This window comes from Silurus aristotelis (assembly GCF_946808225.1).
Source record: "Silurus aristotelis genome assembly, chromosome: 2".
Classification (NCBI taxonomy): Eukaryota; Metazoa; Chordata; class Actinopteri; order Siluriformes; family Siluridae; genus Silurus; species Silurus aristotelis.
The window spans coordinates 27,365,844-27,385,745 of NC_139575.1; the positions used below are offsets into that span (position 1 = coordinate 27,365,844).

The following is a 19,902-nucleotide window of genomic DNA, read 5'->3' on the forward strand; positions in this document are numbered from 1 at the left end:
AATGTGAACTAATACCTCACGCTGAGACGCTTACTCACTGCAGAAATGTCCTTGGACGATTTTATTGAGTTACGGATTAGCATGTCATTGCTAAGGAAAGGAAATACAAAGCGATCTTGCATGTGCCCTTGTCTAAATGCTGCAAAAAAGGGTTTTTTTTCTCTCTCTATGGCACAGGCAACAATTGGTCCAGATGAAGACTGAAAGCCTTGTTATTTCCCAAGAATAACAATATTGTGGTGCCTCTGTGGCCTCCTGCTGCTTTCGTAAAATAAATGTGACATGCAACAGGTCCTCTTTGACCTTCCACTGTGAAATTGCATTTCACTTTGAAGCTGACATTCCATACTTGGAAAATATGTTTTTAGCTTTAATGGCCTCATCTAGTGTTGTCAGTATAAACTAGGCATTAACATATAGAAATACTGTTTATACCTGTTGGGATGTTTGTCAGCGTGAGAAGAATTTATTTAATTCTGCATTTGCTGTAAACACATCATCATTGTCATAGGACTTAAGTTTGTATTAAGTATTACAATGGGTGCAATGGATACCAGAGCAGAATCTAATCAGATTCATGGACATGTGCTAAAAGTAAGGAATGACATTCAACCCTTTGGCAACAGAAAAACTGTCATTCAGGTTCTGCAAGAAGACAAAGAATTCAATAATGCAGATTGGTATGTTGTTTGTTTATAAGATATCTTGAGCCTAGGTCAAGTTTTATTCTTTATTTTCAAGGTGATGTGATGGCAAAAGAAGTTAAAGTAAGTAAGTTAGTAAGAAAGTAAGTAAGTAAGTAAGTTAGTAAGAAAGTAAGTAAGTAAGTAAGTTAGTAAGTAAGTAAGTAAGTTAGTAAGTAAGTAAGTAAGTAAGTTAGTAAGTAAGTAAGTAAGTAAGTTAGTAAGAAAGTAAGTAAGTAAGTAAGTAAGTAAGTAAGTAAGTAAGTAAGTAAGTAAGTAAGTAAGTAAGTAAGTAAGTAAGTTAGTAAGAAAGTAAGTAAGTTAGTAAGTAAGTAAGTAAGTAAGTAAGTTAGTAAGTAAGTAAGTTAGTAAGAAAGTAAGTAAGTTAGTAAGAAAGTAAGTAAGTTAGTAAGTAAGTAAGTAAGTAAGTAAGTAAGTAAGTAAGTAAGTAAGTAAGTAAGTAAGTAAGTAAGTAATTAAGAAAGTAAGTAAATCTTATTATTAAAGCACACCCAAAAGGAGAATTGACCAAAGTTTAATATATTGTTTCAAAAAAGCCATTTAAAAAACCTACTTTATAAAAGTATGATTTTTATTTAATTCAAATAACATTATAAAGAAAGCAAACCTAATGGGTAGGTTTCATAACCTCGGCGCAACCATTGTAAAGACTCATCTAAAGACCTCAGAGACCTAAGATCAGAGTAATGGCACAGTAACTCAAAGATTTGGGGTAGAAAGCTAGACTGTTAAAAGCTTTAAAAATAAACCGTAAAACTTTAAACTGGATCTTGTAATGGAGTCAGTGCAAGGATGCCAAAACCAAAGTCTTTGTTATTGGTGCCGGTGAGTAATCTTTCAGTTGTTTTTTCCATTGTCATTGATTTTCCAGAAGCCTTACTAATGGCAAAACACAGCACATTACAATCATCGAAATTACATCAAATAAGAGCATGAGTAACATTTGACAAAGAACAAATGATTTGGCTTAAGAAATTGTTCCAAGTTGATAATATCATGTGTACTCTATGATACATTTGATTTGTTGCTTAAATCTGAAATTATATTTTAACAAAGCACCAAAATCCTTCACAGAACAAATTGTGCGAATACACTGAAGATATTGCTGATACCACTAATCTAAATATTAATAGGTTTTGACAGACCATAGAAAATAATATTGTATTTGTTGGCCATCCAGGTCAAATCATTGTAAATCATCATACAAGTCACCTTGTATAGGGCTGTTTTTTGTGTTATGAAAAAGATAAGAAAAATCTTGAAAGATTCAGAATTTTGACCACAGTTGCAAAATATCTACTTTTTCGAAGATCTTCAAGAGTAAAGGGAATTTTAACATCAGAAGAAAAATTGCTAAGATTTCGATTAGGGTTTTTTTCCCCAAAAAAGAAGCTGCACTATTGCATTTTTAAAAGTAGGAATGGTGCCAGGCATTACAAAGAAGTTTATCATGAACAAGACACTCAAGCCTGTTATTATCTCTTTTACGAGATGCAAAATGATAAGACCCTGTGGAGATTTAGTGGGTTTCATGTGGGGAATATCATCTTTTGAACAAGAAAGGGAAAAAAAGATTGGAACTGATTAAAAATGGCAGAGCACTCTAGGTCAGTTAAAAGATCATGAGCAGAAGGAATAAATGCAGTCTGATGTTATCAATTTTCTTTTCTAAAGAAAAAAAAGTCTTCACATGTTTTAGAGGACACCTCAAGGCCCTGACAGACTGGGATTTTTCTTACTGAGCTAATTGTATTAAATAAGATGTAGGTCTAGCTTAGGGATTTTTGCTATAAAATCTGCAAAATCATTTTCCTGCCAGTTTTAACAGCTTTCTGGGAAGTAGTCAGCAAGGTCTTTAAACATTTCACAAGATATTTGCAGTTAGTCTTTTTTTTATTTCCCATTTATAATCTGCTTACCTATCTTCTTCTCTGCTGTCATGACTTAGGCTTGAACCTAGCTTGTCCGGGTTTTAAAAAGAACAGCAGAGTAAAGGATAGAAGAACAAAGATTAATAAAAAAGGAACAATAAAAAACATGGATATTCTGCATATTCACCTGGGAAGCTACAGCTACAGTAGCATTAGTCCAAGGTCTATTTAGATAAGCCCCTGAAAAGTGATGACCACTAAGGGAATTCAGAGGTTGACGCAGGACTTGTGGAAATTCTAGGATGAATATTTTTAGGGTAAAGGTATATTAATAGAATAGCTAGGTTATGAAAAAAGCTATTTTTGTTTGAAGAAGATAAAAAAAAAAATCAATCTGTAAGTTACATTTATAGACTGAACATTATTAAAGTGAGAAGATGAGTAAGAATTGAAAAGATAAGTATAATCATGCTAAATAAATAAAGAATCTTTGATAACTGTTGTTTCTTGTAGGAGGTCTGTGACCACAGTTCAGTCTGAACTAGAATATACTTTAGTGATGCAACATGTTTAAAATAGTTTTTCTTTTAAAGCCTTACAGCTCTGTCTTGTCAAGATGTCCTTAGGCACATATTCTGAAGCATTCTATCCTGAGGTACACCCTGCCTTGCACATTTAAATGTTTTTTTCTGGCTTCTCACACACCTAATTAAACTAATCACCTAATTAAGGGTGTTGAAGTGAATGAACTGAAAAAAGGCACAGTCCACAGGTAGAAGTTTCATTAAAGGATATGAATCACATACACCAAGTTAGGATTCAATTTAAATTTTTAAATCCAAGCAATGAGAAACAAATTAACAAGTATTTTAAAATACTTATAACACTTAAAATTGTCTTCACTTAATTTGTTCCATTAATTTTCACTCTTTAATCTCTTATATGAGAAGGAATGCTAGGTTTGTTGAAATACTTTGTGTTTGTCGCAGTATATTGTAGGATCATCAGTAGTGATCTCTATAACCAATAGGTGACATCAGATCAGAAACGCCTGCCATATAGTAGAAGGTAATCAGTGTGACAGCATATCTGATCTCTGGATTTTTCTAATATAACCTGAAAGCTGAGACTTGTATTGCATTTTAGGTACATTTTGGCAATCACACATTAGACAATAGTGCACATGCATTCTATATGAACCAATACAAAGCACAAGTACACAGTAATGTCTTGGTAACAAAGATAAATACACCAATGTGTCAGGGGTGATTTTAAGATTAGCGTGCCATTTAGTCATCTGAACTCTTAAATATACACTTTTTTTTTGTTGTTTTTAGAGCATTTTAGTTTTTGTATCATTGTAAGTAACATTGTATCTAAAAAATGTTTTTTGCACTTTTGAAGTCCATGCCAGCTCAAGTTCTCTATGAAATGAAGAAGCTCTGAAATTCATGCGAATAGAATTATTGTATCAAATTTACAAAGATTGCAAGATTTTTGCTGTTGCTCTCAGACAGCAACCCAGTATATGGTTATATAATAAGGACACTAATTTACTTACAAGCTATAATTTGTGTAACAATGGTTCTAGATTCAATGTGGACTGATATTGGAAATGTAATTGATGATTATATTCTTTAAAAAAATTTGAAATACTTTAATTATTTATTCTTTGCCATGACATGTAACGAATGAGTCATGACAAGTGATGTTTTCTGCTTGAAATGCTAAGTGGATTCACACATTAGTGGAAAAAGATTTTTAAGCATATTTATGTTTATTTGTTTAATAGCTGCAGTTAAAAACAATGCTATGTGTTGTAATTAAAACTACTTTTACTTAATATGAAGAACATAAGTTGTTGTGAATGACACTTGACTTATGTCTTTTACATTTTCTTTTTATATGGTAATTATGGAATTACTTTAAAAAGCATTATGATGACAATAACAATGGTAAACTTTTCTACCATGATGATAATGATGTAAAACTGTAACCTTTTATAAACTTATTTTCTCAACTCTATAGGCCCACAGTATTAAGGACAGCAATCACCCTGCTTACTACCTGTTTGTGACACTGGCATCTGGCATATGCTTCTGTTGCAAGCAATCATGGACAAACAAGCTGAAGAAGAGTTTTTTATCTTCAAGGCATCAGACAGTAATTCATTATTGTCACTCTTTATTACTGCTACTTCTGGACACAGATATTGTTACATAGATTCACTACTGTACTTATTGTACTATTTATTGTGTTTAGAGTTTTGCATTAATTTATAACAGTCTCTTTACTCTGCTACTGCCCAACACTGTTTTTATTTTGCTGATTTTAATCACTTTTGTCTTAATTCATTTTTGTTCTGTCAATGTGTCAATCAGATTTGCATCACAAACATTTTTAAAGTGCCTAGTGTAAATGCAGTTAATCTATCTATTATAATATTTACAACACTTTTATCAGTTTTCTATCATTGAACAAACAACTTTAGCTTGATCTTCAGGTGTACAACGTAAGAATGAATCATTTTTACTGAAATTACTTTCTATGTGCTGTTTACTAATAAAATCTCAGATCGGCATTCAGATAAAGCTGAAGCCTCTTTTTGACAAGGCTGGCATTTCTACTTAATTAGGAAAGCACTCAGATCCACTTCTAATTATTTACCATTCAGCTTGCCAGTAAGCATGACCCAGGCCCACCCCCTAACACAGATCTGATATCACTGCCATTAGAAGATTAGAAGCATAGTGAATCAGACAGAGTCACAGGGGTTGTTAGTTGTCCTCATTCCCCACAAACTTCAATACTACAAAGGCAGAAATGCCGGGGTACAGACAGATATAAATATACATATTTTTCATTCAAGCTTTTCCAAAAGAACATAGCAGAGGTTAGAAGGTCAATAAAGCCAGATATATAATGCCACAAACAAACAAGATCAATACCATAAAAAAAGAGTTTGTTTTTCTTTTCTACTTTTGGAATGAATATTTTTTTTATTTATTTAATTTATATTAATATACATGTTAAATTTTTATATATTTTTTTTTTTGTCACAGACAGTTGATAACAGCATTTTCACTGCATGTCATGCTGTGAATGTGACAAATTTGAATTTAAACAATGAAGGAAAAAAAAAAGATCCCTCGCATTTTTGCAGGATGCTGGACTAATTCCACAACTACTGTGATTATAATGTTTGTTTGTATATTACCTGTTTGTTTGTTTCTGTTTTCTCTCTTTATTCTAATCCAGCTGTATCTAATGCTAAATGAATAGTGCGTATAATTGCCCAGTCTTAGTTCTGATTTTATTTAAAGAAGGTGGGCACTAGGAAATGTTTTAACAACATTCTATTTAAAGCTAATTGCTAGTACTTTTTGTGTTTAAAAAAGTACATTATTATTCAATAACCATACTTTTAAATTTCATGATTATTGCAAAAAATAGGTCAGCAAGTGAAAAGTTTCTTGTTGGCAAATTATTCATTTCGTTATATATAAATATATACACACACACACACACACACACACACACACACACACACACACACACACACACACACACACACACACACAAATACATTTTGTTAGTTTAATAATATTTCAATATTTTATTTTATGAATGTTCTTGCTATCTGAGATTTATACTCTTAGTGCTGAATGCGGTTTTTGCAATGAGTCACAACATTACATGAGGTATGCAGGCTTATTTTGCAATAAGGAAATGAGGGAATAATTATTCTTTTTTTTTTCTGTTTATGCTCAGTTGCTATTTTTGCTCTCAATAAATTAAGGATTCAGAAATGATGTGGGTTTAGTTCCTCAACAGGGGGATGTGACCTTTTGAATATGTTGGTACTCTTGGAGGTTTTAAAGCCACTTTATTCCACAGCTGTGGTTGTGTTAAGATCTTTTAGGACAGAATTGTAATCCGAAATATATTTTCTTGCCTTTGATGTGCAGACTCTTCAATCTCTCAATTCATAAAACATGACTGTCGATGTTAAACAAATTGTTAGCAAATTTGACTATTTTTTAATAATTTTTTATCCCAGTCAGGAATTCCAGAGTATCACAGGCCACACACACATTCCATTGTAAAAATGAGAATTACAGATTTTTGCTCATTTTAGGACAATAACCACACACCAGGAATGCAGGTGTTCTGTGATACACAGATGGTACGCAGGTGTTCTGTGATACACAGGTGATACGCAGCATGTGTGCCACTAGCACAAACAATATCAGCATAAACTGTATGCGTTGCAGCCACAGAAAACACAGATCAGTCAGTTGTTTTAACTATTAAATTTAACCTTAAATATAAAAATACATATAAAACTTTCTTTCGGCTTCTCCCTTTAGGGGTCGCCACAGCGGATCATCCACATGTTTGATTTTGCACGTTTTTACACTGGATGCCCTTCCAACGCAACCCTCCCCATTTATCCGGGCTTGGGACCAGCACTAAGAGTGGCAGCGGTGGGAGCGCCACATCCTAACCACCAGACATACTTGTATGAAATGTAAATACAGTACACATATTTGGTTCTCAAAGGATATATTTAAAAAAGTTTGCTTTGATTGTATTAATAAAAAGAACTTTTTTTTTTTATTCTTTAGATGTCATTTAAACTGATAATCATAGTACTAGTAAGTATAAGCATGCATTATTTATTGTATGCTAGTTGTTTGATTTTCTGATCTATTTAAATGACTACAATTAACATTACAATTGTTTATATTGTTTAAATGACTGTAATTACATTATTTTACAGCTGCATATTCAAATCACCATAAAGAAACATAACATATCAGCATGTTTAAATAAATTAATGACTCCACCAAAAATTAACATGTATTTGCTTTTTTCCCCTTTACTAAGTGCATCTTGATAATTAAATTATCAACAAGCCTACCATCACCCGAATATTTCTCGATAAAAAGTATTTAAAGTGGCTTAATACCCTCTGTTGAAAAATGGGTATCTTCTTACATCTCGTGGAAAGAGAAAACGTCTTGCTGTTTCATTCATGTGTGAATCGTTTGTGTTCAGCTTCTGAAAGACTTATTGGACAGCAAAAGCTCACATTAGATTAAGATTTTGTACTGCATGCTGTCTCTTGATGCACACAGCAGACTATAGATTTACGCTTACTGAAAGGGTCAGATTGTGGTCTAGAGGCAATTTTTACTGACTCATATCCCACGACTTTGCACTTCTTTTTCTTCTTCTTTCTTTTCTTCCTCTATTTTTTATCTAAGTCACAGAAAGTAATAAATAACTCATACGCAATTGTCTTTTAATATTTTTATTAAGTTACAGGTTTATAAAATTCAATACATATGCACCAAACAATTTTCCCACATGCACAGTTTAGGTATACAAGGCAAAACAATGTTACTTTTCAATGTGAAAATATTATATTATAATCAAATCATCTCACAGAGATTATGAATCAATACATCAGTATTAAATTTCATGGCCAACTGTTGTCAAAAAAAAAATTACTATATAATTTTTAATGACAAAATTAAAAAATATACTGTTACTATTTACATTTAGCAAAGAGGGGGGATTACTGGTCAAGATTATTCATTAATAATCTAATAGCATTTAATGAATGCTGATTGCAAGCATTCCAATTTAACTAGAATTAACAAATCTGAAGTTTTACTTAGGGCCATAAAATTCTTCCATATAGATTCACACTATTTTGAATAGACTGCACAATCCTAAAATGAATCTAAAAAAAAAAATAATAAAATAAAAAAAAATCACAGCAACGATTCTTTATGAATTGATGTGTCTAGACGCAAATACTGTATTTAAAGTATGTTCATTTACACAAAAGTCTAACTAGTAATTACACCAAGAAAAAATTATATCTTTATCAGCACATATTAGAAAAGAAAACAACAATGATACAAGGGTATCATTTATAAAATTACTATAAAATTATTTCCTGCTGGAAATACAGACATGAAAGGAAGAGAGATAGAAAGGAATTAAATAAGAAACAAATGATTCTGCTGTTCATTTTAAGAAGCCTCCTTTGTTTCTGCTTTCTAAATTTATGTTATCTAAAGATCAGTTGATCAGGAGGAATGCAAGGACATTGCAAAACCCCGGAAAAGAAGAAAAGGAGGCAGGAAAGCTGGCATCAGTCAATCAAATAGTCAGCGTTGTGACAGCCTCAGTAGCAGAGCAGAAAAATCAATATCTCATTGAGTGGCCCAGTGTAGCCTAATCACGGAGGCCTGGACCTTCATGAAAGGGAGCAGACAGGCTCTGCAGATTGAATTTGTTTTCGACAGACCACTATGGGCCGTGCCACGCCTGCTCGTGTTGAGTAAAACCAAGGTTCCCTCATCACCTTGGTTCCCTTTGTTGTGCTTACTCAGGACTTTAAGAAAGAGCAAAGGCGAGTGCAATGAAGCAGGCACAAAAAAAGCGTCTGGCCAAGGCACGGTTCTTACAGCTGGTCAGCCTCAACTTCAAATATAAAAGTCACTGGAAAATTCGCCAACATGCCTCTCAAACCGAATGAATACGACTGATGGGACCATTTTCAAGCTCATCAGCTACAGTCTAGACACGTGCTGATTACCACGTATTCAACACGAGGATTTTTTTTTTAATCATGGACATCAGTGATTGTCATTACCTCTATATTCCATTTCTCTAAACAGAGAAACTAGTGAGAATGAATAAATGTTACAGAGAATGTGGGCTATGCTTTAATGAAGTTATGATCTATGATAAAGCTAAAGCTTGTCTCGAATATGATTGTGGTAAAGATGAAATATTGGCACATGCCCCCTATGCCAGAGTCAATGTTAGAAGTTCATATTAAATATTGCTTTTACCGAACTATGGTAACTAGCCACTTCTAAGAATTATTTTAAAATTACTGGGATTTTAAGAAGTTCAAGACACATGATTATGATGCCTACACTGCATAAAGAAGTGAGCATGGTCTGTCTTAACAAAAGTTTAAATATTTTACATCGGTGATAATTTAAGAATCTTTCTACATTAACAACCTCAAGCTCACGGAATCTTTATTATCTCTTCCTACCTACTGACTTGCCTCATAGCATGTTAATAAATATTTATTCACTTATTAATTTATTCATTCATTCATTCATGTAATAATTCATTAATTTGTTGAAACATTCATTCATTCATTCATTCATACATTTTCATTAACATTTTCATATATCTTGGGAACCCTAGGTTCAAGGTGGAAATACACTCAGAGCCAGTCTGTTGCAGGAGAACACATTAATTTGCACAACTCACTCACTCTTAGGGGCTAATTTAGCATTACTACTTTAGCTACCAGTACATCATAATAGCATATTTTAGGAAGTGGGAGGAAACACAAGATCCTGAAGGACTAACCAAACAAACCCAGGGAGAATATGAAAAACCTTGACAGTAACACAAGCTCAAGATCGAACCAGAGAACCTGGAGTTGTGAGGCAGCAATGATTATCTGAATAAAATATCCTATTAGCAAAGTGGAAATATCTTGAATATAGTCAAAATGTATCTAGCACTTTCAATTATATGATTAAAATGTAACCAAATCTAAGATTATAAGACCTATTTATATACACAGCACAATTCTAAATATAAAATTAGCTAGTTATATTGGCTGCTTTTTGTTTTTCAAACTTAAGAATTTATTTATAGAAAGAAAGTGTCAGTTAAATAACAATTTTTAAAACTCGACTTAAAGAGTAAAACTTAAAATTAGAAAAAAAGAATAGAAAAAATAGGCCTTTATATTTGTTAACATAAATAAGTTAGATTTATAATAATATCATAACAAGAACTATTAGTATTTGCCTATATTCAAAATATTGACACTTAAAAAATAAAACGTTTTTTGTACCATTGTGCTGACCTCCATGCAACCCCACTTATTAAATTATTGACTTATGACTCAATGGTAACAAATCCTCTTTTAGTAACAACATCCATTAATAACTATCATTAGGGCTGGTAAAACTCACCCACATATTTCGCACTAATCGTTTCCTACTTTGGCACTTATTCCACTCTATATGAATGTATTAGGGGCAGAGTACTAAGCTTATGAAATCGGAATAATCGTTTGGGCAGAGACGTGTGCTTTCACCTTCAGACGACCACAGAATATGTGGCAAATCTATGCGTAGGCTTTTTGCTCCATCCCTGCCTTCATGTGGCTTTTACCTCCCTGACATCCATCAAAAATGCCTTCAGAGCTATAAAATGTTTAACATCAATCCAATTCACACCAAGTCTTCCCCTTGCTAGTAAGTCCTGTACTTTGCTGCAAGCTGATTTGCCAAATATAGATCTAACAAAAAATAGTGTGGGTGGGTCCCTTCTTGCAGGAAATTTAATAGGGTTGGCATTCATCAAAGCATTAGGTTTATTCTATGCTCTTGCTCTTGTACTGAACTGAACCGATAGGATGCCAATTTCATTAACCCACTTTTGAATCCCAGGTCGGATAATAGTGGATATACAGTAGCAGGACTCATACCACATTTTAAAGCTGGAGAGGAAATTGCTTGTGAAGCCTACATTGCCACTTACCAAGTATATATCGCATATTCCTGCCTTAACTCTGCAGAATGCCTAATACATGAGCCATCCATTATTTAACAAGCACGAGGAAAAGAACAAAATGCGAGACCCCATCAAAGGGCTAGAGGAGCAGTTTCTCTTGCTCAGGAACTGGCAGATCTCTTAGAACGCTAATAACATTCCACAATGGAGTAATGGGAATGTGGGGGATGTTGGATAGTAAAAAAAAAAGGATCTTTAAAAGATAATATGCTTGCTTTCTAACCTTGCTTTCCATTTTACACAAATAGCAACATAAAAAGAGAACGTAAAACCAGGTATAAGGTTTAAGGTGACTTCTATCATTACTTTTTTTTCTACAGCTGCAGTTCTTTCTACAGTTTAACGTTGATAATTCAATGCTTTGAAGAAGAGTCTACTAAAAGTTTTACAGAAAGACCGGGACCACACTGTATATAAACATTCCACATACCTCTGAAAAATTGCAGGGATTTGTGACATAATGCAAAAAAAGTTAAAAATCTGAACCTTTTAAGGGAAAAAAGAAAATAAAAAACTTGTATAAGTATACACACCACTGAATGGATCCATCAAACTGTAAAACATAAGGGAAGTCCTAAAATATTTGGGGTTAATCAGATAAAATTAATTGTTTGAGTTGCATGATAATGTTTGAACATGAAGTTGAATGTAATTGGTACATTCTAAAGACAGGCAGAAGAAGACGCAGTTATACAAAGGTGTGCACACATATGCAAGCAGGTTCTTGTACCTCTTTTTTTTTTTTTTATAATTTCTTCAAAAATATTTCCCTAAAATCATTTGTAATTTTTTTATACATTTTTTACAAGTTTATATTTCATTTAATTTCACACATTAAGTAGACAAAAGCCCTAACATGATTTATCTTGAATTCATTATTTCACAAATACCTGCAATTGCAACAGGGGTGTGGAAAAATATATAATTTTTAAAAAATATATATAATAGATATAGTAAAATAAAGGGAAAATATTCTGCCTTTGAAAGCAATCAGGTTAATTAATTATATTTTTGAAAGAAATTCAAAGTCTCACAGAGAATAGAAATAACAATAATGAGAGAACAATGAAAATGAGTCTAGTAGGATATAAGCACAGATGACCCTGATGCATGAAAACTACGTATGTATTAGATTAGAGGCTGAAACAAAACTCACTGATCTATTTTCTTGTTCACTTTGGTATGCATATGGCCTTAAGGCATTGATTGCTTTCAAGAACCAAAATGTGGAGGAGGTTAACAATAAAAGCAAAAACAGGAGTGAGAGAGAAAGAGAGAGACGATGGAACTCAAATCAGTCATCTCTTATATGATCATGAATAACAATTAAGTCTCTATTCTAGCAGTGGTGATAACATTTTTTTGCGTTATTCTGACATGTTTCCATCTTGACAAATCCTTTCATTATTTGTTTGACATTTCAATATCCTGCAGTGTCAGTGACACGCATATATGGGGCAATCCTATTAAGCCAGACGGAGATGGGTGGCAATAACAAGGGACGGGTTAAGAGCATGAAGTACATGTGTGTGTATGAGAGAAAGAGAGAGAGAGAGAGAGAGAGAGAGAGAGAGAGAGAGAGAGAGAGAGAGAGAGAGAGACTGGTGTTAGTTAAGGAGGCTGCTCAGAAAAGAAAACCTTTAGGAGGCGTTAAGGGCCACTAGTGCAGTTACAAGGAGACGAGAGAGCGTGAGGGTGTTTAGTCTTCCTATTCCAGAGCCTTGGGCTCCCATACCTATAAAAAAAAAGACAAAAGATGTTTACAGGATAAAACACACAAAAAAAAATCGCAGCAATTAAAGAATATTGTTGGTGTCAAATCACTTAAAAAGAGGTCATACATGTTTTCTAGTTTTAGATTATTAATAGCTTCCAACAGAATGATGACAAGACTCAGTGAAGGAGGAAGCTAAAGAAAAAAAATTAATTTGACCAAAGGAGAAAGTAACCACTCTGTTTCACATGCTTTGCTAGGCTGTCAACAACGAACAATGAGAGGCTGACAGAGATGGATGGTGGTCAGAACGTGAATTTTTAAAAAGGTCGGAAGCTCCAGTGTGGTATGAAAAAGACGGAAAAAGTCTATTATCCATGGATGGAGAGGAAAGTGGCTTATAATTTCTGCGCTTCTTGGATGATTGAATCGCCTTCAGGAACCTGTAGAGGGTAGTCAGAAAAAAACAAGACTTACTAAGTTGGTGGATATGGATGGGCTCACTTCCTTCTCCAAGGCCGCCTCCGCTCAGGCTCTTAATCTGAACAACATAGTTGTCATTGGGAGAAAGCGTCAGCTCCACTGTGGTTTTGTTGGTGATGATTGTGTACATGTCATTATTGCGGTGGCGCCTGTACATTACCTGTAGGCAGTGAAAAACAAGAGCTTACTGAATTGAAATGTCATAAATGTGAACAAGAGGAAAGAATTATGATGAAATTATCCAGCATGAGGTGACATTAAAAAAGCCGACTGGTTGCGTCCGAATGAATGAACCATCTGAGAAATGTGAAAAGTGTTAGTGAAAATGTAAATAATGACTAAAAAAATAATAATAATTTTTTTAATAAAAAAAAAGTTAAACTGACCCCAGTTTCCAAACTTCGCTGGGATATGTGAAGAAAGACTGTTAAGTACATGTGACAAGTATAAAGCACATTTATTTTCTTTCTTCCCAGACTTTTTGTCTAATCAAATGCTCTCTAGAATTTGTCAAGTATGGTTTAGCCTGGGCTGTGAGGTATGTTGACCACTACTGGCTATCTAAAAATTATATCAAGCCACTTTGTATGTCCTGTAAGTTATTTATTTAAGGCTGTGAAAAAATCTGAAGCTGAGATGGTTCATGAGTATATTGTCCCAGAACTACAGAAAACTTTTTATACATTAACCAGTTCTTCTGGAGTTCTGTACCTCCTTTAAATGTGATCTATTTAGTATGTAAATAAATCAAATTAATTATTTTCCGAATCTGAAAGTGCGAGAAGTGCATTCTGATATGATCCATGAACTACAAGGATGCTCCAGTGAACACATTGCTGTGTTTTTCAGTAATAATGCATACATCATAAAGATTTTACAGTATAGCACAAATTCTTTGTGTACAGTGCAAGCCTACGAGTGCCTACAAATTATACATGCTGTGTGCTTTGCCCACCTCAAGAATAGTTAGATACTATTGCATCAACATGCACCATCAATCTTTTTTTTTTTTTTTGGATCTAGTTTTGGGAAAAAAAAAAAATCTCATTGCAAAAAAAGGATGCTGAAGGACAATTGTCATTGTCACTTTTCATTAACATCACTGACATCTTGGAGCAAACCTGCTGTCTCCACATCACACACAGCAGATTATCGCACTGATTGAGCTTTAAAAGGTCAGCTGTAAACAGACTTAAAGTTGAATTTGATTGATGAAGCAAGGTACCTAGAGGTTGCATTGCTTTTAAGTAAAGACAATGTTGCTTTTCATCTTCTATACTCAGGCAAAATGTGGAATTCTGATCTACTGCCCTAATGCCAACTCATAGCTAGTCATATTGTGTTGCTAGAATTTGTTTTTCATAATCATAAAACAGCCACAAGGGTTGAACAACGGTAAAATATTTTCTGGCCTTTCCTATCATGTGACAGCTACCAAAAACATGGAGAGTGAGGGATTCCATGTGCTTGATTCAAGACAGGAACTACTTTGAATTACTGCTCATGCAACGTCAAAGAGCTATCCACCCACTTTCACATGCATGAACTCACAGACGCACATGATTGCCTAGTGCCGTTGTGATTGATAGGGGAGACAGAGTATGCATCCCTTCCTCCCTGACAGCAAAGACAAATTTTGCTCTCTTTGACTGCTGGACACATATGGCTGTGACAAATGTAAAAACTATTCATCCAGTGTCACCTTAATACTTTTTTGGCCACTGCTTTATAAAAGGATTCAAATGTATAGTCTCTTGATGACATAACATGTCACTGTTGCATCACTCGGCAGCAAATAATATTTTCTTCATTTGCAGTAAATTTGCAGCTGAACGTGAATTTGTATGTATGAAGGTCCATAATGATAATGATGTTTTTTTAAGGTAGCAGTTTTTCACCAAGAGAAAAGTAAATGATAAACTGCCTTCTGTCTTCCACTGTCACTGCCATGCATCTTTTGTTTAAGGTTAATACACAAAATTACTCTAAATTATAATTATTACAAAGTCACAAATTATATTGTGACTGCAACACTGACACTGTTAGAATTTAATCCCAGACATAAAAAGGGGCTTAAATATATCTGTCACACAATATTTTAGTCATGTCAGATATTTAAGCTTTCATCAAAGCAACACATTGCCTGCAAGTACTGATTTAAAAACAACTGTAATATAATTATTTTGTATAATATAATGGTAAACATCAATAGGATCAAGGCCATGCAAATATTTATTACTGATTACTTAATTATGATGTGATTATTATTACAGGTAATTTAAGTTTTGCCTACACACAAACCTAACATTAGCCATAACCTATATTTTAAATCAAAGCTGCAGATATGGTGCAGCATCTTAATGAAACTGAATTTTAAACCTAGTGGAAACAAACAGCAATAAACCCCATCTCTCAAACACACACATCAAGTATGTCAGACTGCACGTTTGGCATCTGAAGTGTGCCTGTAGTCAGAGAAAATCCGAGGACGAGCGATGTTTGCAAATACTGTCAAAAGCAACTTTCAGGTAGAGCTCCCAACTTGCATTTGAAAAGTTGACACCCTTTAATTTTCCCATCTTCAAGCTTCCTTACACAAAAACCAAGTGTCATCTGATTTTGAGGGGAAAAGAATTCCACCCACGTCTAGCTACAGACATTGAAAACAAGACTGTAGACATTGCGAATGATTTGCTTCTCAACAGAGTCATTTAATAAATCAGGCTAGCAGATGTCACGAATGCAGTGCAGCAATGTGCCTTATGTCATGCTAAGTAAGAAATCCATGTCTGTAGAGGCTGTATATAGCAGGCTGAGTTACGACAATGTTTGGTTTCTCTTTGAGCTGAACATAGATTCAGATGAGCTGCTCATGGCATTCCATTCCCAAAATAAACATCCCTGAATGGGTATGCATATTTATTTCTGTAAGCCACTTTAGCTCTTCTAGTTGCTAATACAAAGTCAAGATGATTTTGACATTGATAATTGTCACAAATTCTCTTTTGATATATAATTTTATAAAACTGGCGCATTGACCCGACACCTACCACATATCCAGTGACCTCAGACTCAGTATCCAGAGCAATGACTGGGTCCCACTGCAGTGTGAGCTGCGAGCCTATCAGAGTCCATTCCACATTTTGTGGTGGCTGGCCTGGAGCTAAAGGAATGAATGGAAGAGCAACAACACAGAATCACATTAGCATTGGGATTCTTTTAGCCTTTGCTATTTCATCACTTCTCCCTTACTGTCACTATTAAGGCAGGCTCACAGAGACAGCCGTTCTCGTAAGTGTCTGGAACCAAAGCCTAAGTAACCCTAGTAGGATACTCACGTGGTTTCTTCGTGGTAGCATTAACAGGCTGAGACTGCGGGCCGCTTCCTGCAGTATTGAAGGCGCACACGGCTAAATAGTACAGTGTGTTGCCCTGAAGACCGCTAACATTGACCGCAGTGGAGTTGTTGCTGATTCTCACTTTGCCTACTGTTTCTGGCTTAGTGTCATCTTCCCAGTACACCACCTAGGCACAACAAAGAAAGAGTGCAGATAAACAATGAAAAATATGAGATTGAATGCAATCAAGAGACAAGTGATATACGATGATTCAGAGTTTAGTCTGAATGAAATTACTTTCCATAGATAAATATGTTTTTTTTATTTTTATTTTTTAAATAAAACTTTGTAATTAAGACACTGCCAAAAATGAAATTGATCCAGATTTCCCATCTGGTTTACTGTATGCCATTCTATTGAGATCTATAATCGGTGACTGTTCCAAATGGCTGTTAAAAGATCGGTACTTATTGTATTCCGCTGAGTTGAATCAATATCTGGTCACTAAGCTCACGTGGCATCATTCAAATTTTATTAAGCCATCAAATCGGAATCAATAATCAATCGAATTCCCATTGACATCCTTCCTGCAGTACGCTGCTGTACAAACACATTAGAGCATATCAATAGCTGCAGGGAATGTGGATTCCCAGTATAAGGGTGTTACATTGATTTTCTAGAGGAAATGAAATTTCGCTCAACACTTAGTCGTGCACAGCCGAATAATAATTTTTTACAAGGAAATGAAATAATCAATTATTAATCCCAGGTCATATATTCTATCAGTGTTTAGATCTTACATGTCAAAAGAGTTAAGTCGATGAATAATTACACTATAATGAAATTTGCCCAAAGGACTTCCTTCCTAAATGAGCTTACCTTTTTTATTCACTGAGGATCTTTCGGCACATTACATGACAGCAATGTGTGAAGTGACCGCAATTTTTGTATAAAAAATGGATTTAATTACATTTTTTTCTACATGCTTGCCAGAAAGTTTTGATCAATAGATTAGAAAGATAAGTGTTCTTTAACAGTACATTAGGTGTTTGGGACTGTAACTAATAAAGGATAGCAGTAGAGAAGACATAATAAAGAAAGGATCATCACTCTAAAGAATGTTATCAGGAGAGAAATTCACACACCATTAGACATCACTGCTGCTGTAGCTCACCAAGAACTATTCATTGAGAGACCATTCAATTACATGTGGATGTACTGTCTGAGCGATCGTCCTACATGTGTGACAGCCTGTGTATGTGTGTGTGTGTGTGTATATATATATATATATATATATATATATATATATATATATATATATATATATATATATATATATATATATATATACAGTATATATATATATATATATATATATATATATATATATATATATATATATATATACACACACACACACACACACACACACACACACACACACACACACACACACACACACACACACATAGCATTTGCGGCATTTACATTCAGCATTTACATATAGCACCAGTATGCAAGAATGGAATTGTGTAAACATAACCCATAATTGTGCAGCAGGTATGATAAAGAGTTACTTTAGAACTTTTGTAGAATATACAGCAGCAATAGTGTGTGTAACATATACGGATGATGTGATGACTGACAGTTCTGAATGAAGTACTTAGAGATATGAAGCAGGGAATATAATTATGGTAAATTGTGTAATGAGGGTGATTGCCTTGGGAAAGAAACTGTTCCTGTGTCACATTATATTTAACTTATATTTAATTAAAAAAAAGGGCAACCTTTCTGTACTATTCTAGTGGTCATTACACAATGCTCACACAGTATTTTTACACTTTTGTGTTGCCTCTAAATGATCTCAGATGGGCATTTCGAAAACAGATTTCATATTATTTGGAAAAAATGGGATACAGAAAACAAACATACCGCCTACTGCATCATTTGTATTCAGATCTGCATACGGAAAAACAAACGTATTGCCAAATTTTAAGAATTGTAACAAGAAATTAGTTCTCACTTTCATTATCAGTATCCGCATAAGTGTCTGTATCACTTAAAACCCTTAGTTGGTACACAAGCCTCATTGTCATCCCTTCATGCTGATTACTATTTATTCTAACATTATTTATTCACAGTTATATGTTCAGCTGGCTGCAATTTTCTATTATTTAACAACTTGTCCATTGTTTAGATTACGTAAGTGCTATTCTCTGTTCTAATGATCGGATAGATGCAGATACATCCTGGAGTCCGACACAAACTGAAATGATTAGGCTTATGACTAATTTGCTATTGCATGTAGAGATCAAAAAAAAAAAAGAGAGATCAAAATATGACATCCGATGTGTGAGGAAATCACACTTGGCCAGTAAGGTTTTAGGCATGTTTTAGCCAGACTGCCTGCATTGACTGCTGAGTTTGATAAGCTGGCTCCTTACAGAACATAATCTTCGCAGACAGCCAAGATAGCACTGGGACGTTTGACAATTTCATTTAAATGGCTTCATTGTTAAGAAATCTAACTAGTTTAAAATATTATATGCAGATATGTTTTGTTTGGAAGTATAGACAATTTCCATTCTCATCGGGCTTACACAATGTATGTATGCAATTTAGTTATGTATGATGTACATACAACATGTAGCTCACTCGGTAATAGGAGCAGTGCCTCGATTTTCCTTAGCTGAAATCAAAGACTTCATTCGACTAGTACAGCGTGCTAAGGATTTCCTTTGTTACATGTGTCCATGCTGTGCAACAGATCACAAGCGAATGAACATTGTGGTAGGTCATTTGATGAGCTTGTTATCTGTGTGTGTGTGTGTGTGTGTGTGTGTGTGTGTGTGTGTGTGTGTGTGTGTGTGTGTGTGTGTATGTGTGTGTGAGAAAAAGAGAGAGAGAGAGAGAGAGAGAGAGAGAGAGAGAGAGAGAGAGAGAGAGAGAGAGAGAGCGAGAGAGCTAGCTGTATCATGCTGTATCATTACAATAGAGGTGTTTGAATCAAATCTATTTTGGTTGCAGATTCTAAAATGTGTAATAAGTTAGGACATCAAAAAATCTAGGACTCCCAACATATTGTACAAGGAGAGTTCTGACCATCATATAGATCATATAGATGAAGTAATTGGTTGTCATTCATAAAATGGATATAA

General features: G+C 34.2%; 1 protein-coding gene and 1 long non-coding RNA gene across 4 annotated transcripts in view; one reads left to right on the forward strand and one right to left on the reverse strand.

Moving 5' to 3' along the window:
- Nucleotides 1-4,990, forward strand: part of LOC310722413 — a 33,922-nt gene extending 28,932 nt beyond the window's left edge. Inside the window, exon 3 of the long non-coding RNA XR_014532366.1 lies at nt 4,604-4,990. This is a non-coding gene — a long non-coding RNA (uncharacterized lncRNA). The remainder of the gene's footprint in view (nt 1-4,603) is intronic.
- A 2,886-nt stretch (nt 4,991-7,876) lies between these two features.
- cntn3b (contactin 3b) overlaps nt 7,877-19,902 on the reverse strand; it is an 87,052-nt gene continuing 75,026 nt past the window's right edge. For all 3 annotated transcript variants that reach the window (XM_083532002.1, XM_083532001.1, XM_083532000.1), the window contains 4 exons: nt 16,745-16,931; nt 16,457-16,569; nt 13,401-13,566; nt 7,877-12,944 (listed from right to left, as the gene is read on the reverse strand). In XM_083532002.1, coding sequence (XP_083388128.1) covers nt 12,850-12,944; nt 13,401-13,566; nt 16,457-16,569; nt 16,745-16,931 — 561 coding nt within the window. In that variant the 3' untranslated portion in view covers nt 7,877-12,849. The remainder of the gene's footprint in view (nt 12,945-13,400; nt 13,567-16,456; nt 16,570-16,744; nt 16,932-19,902) is intronic.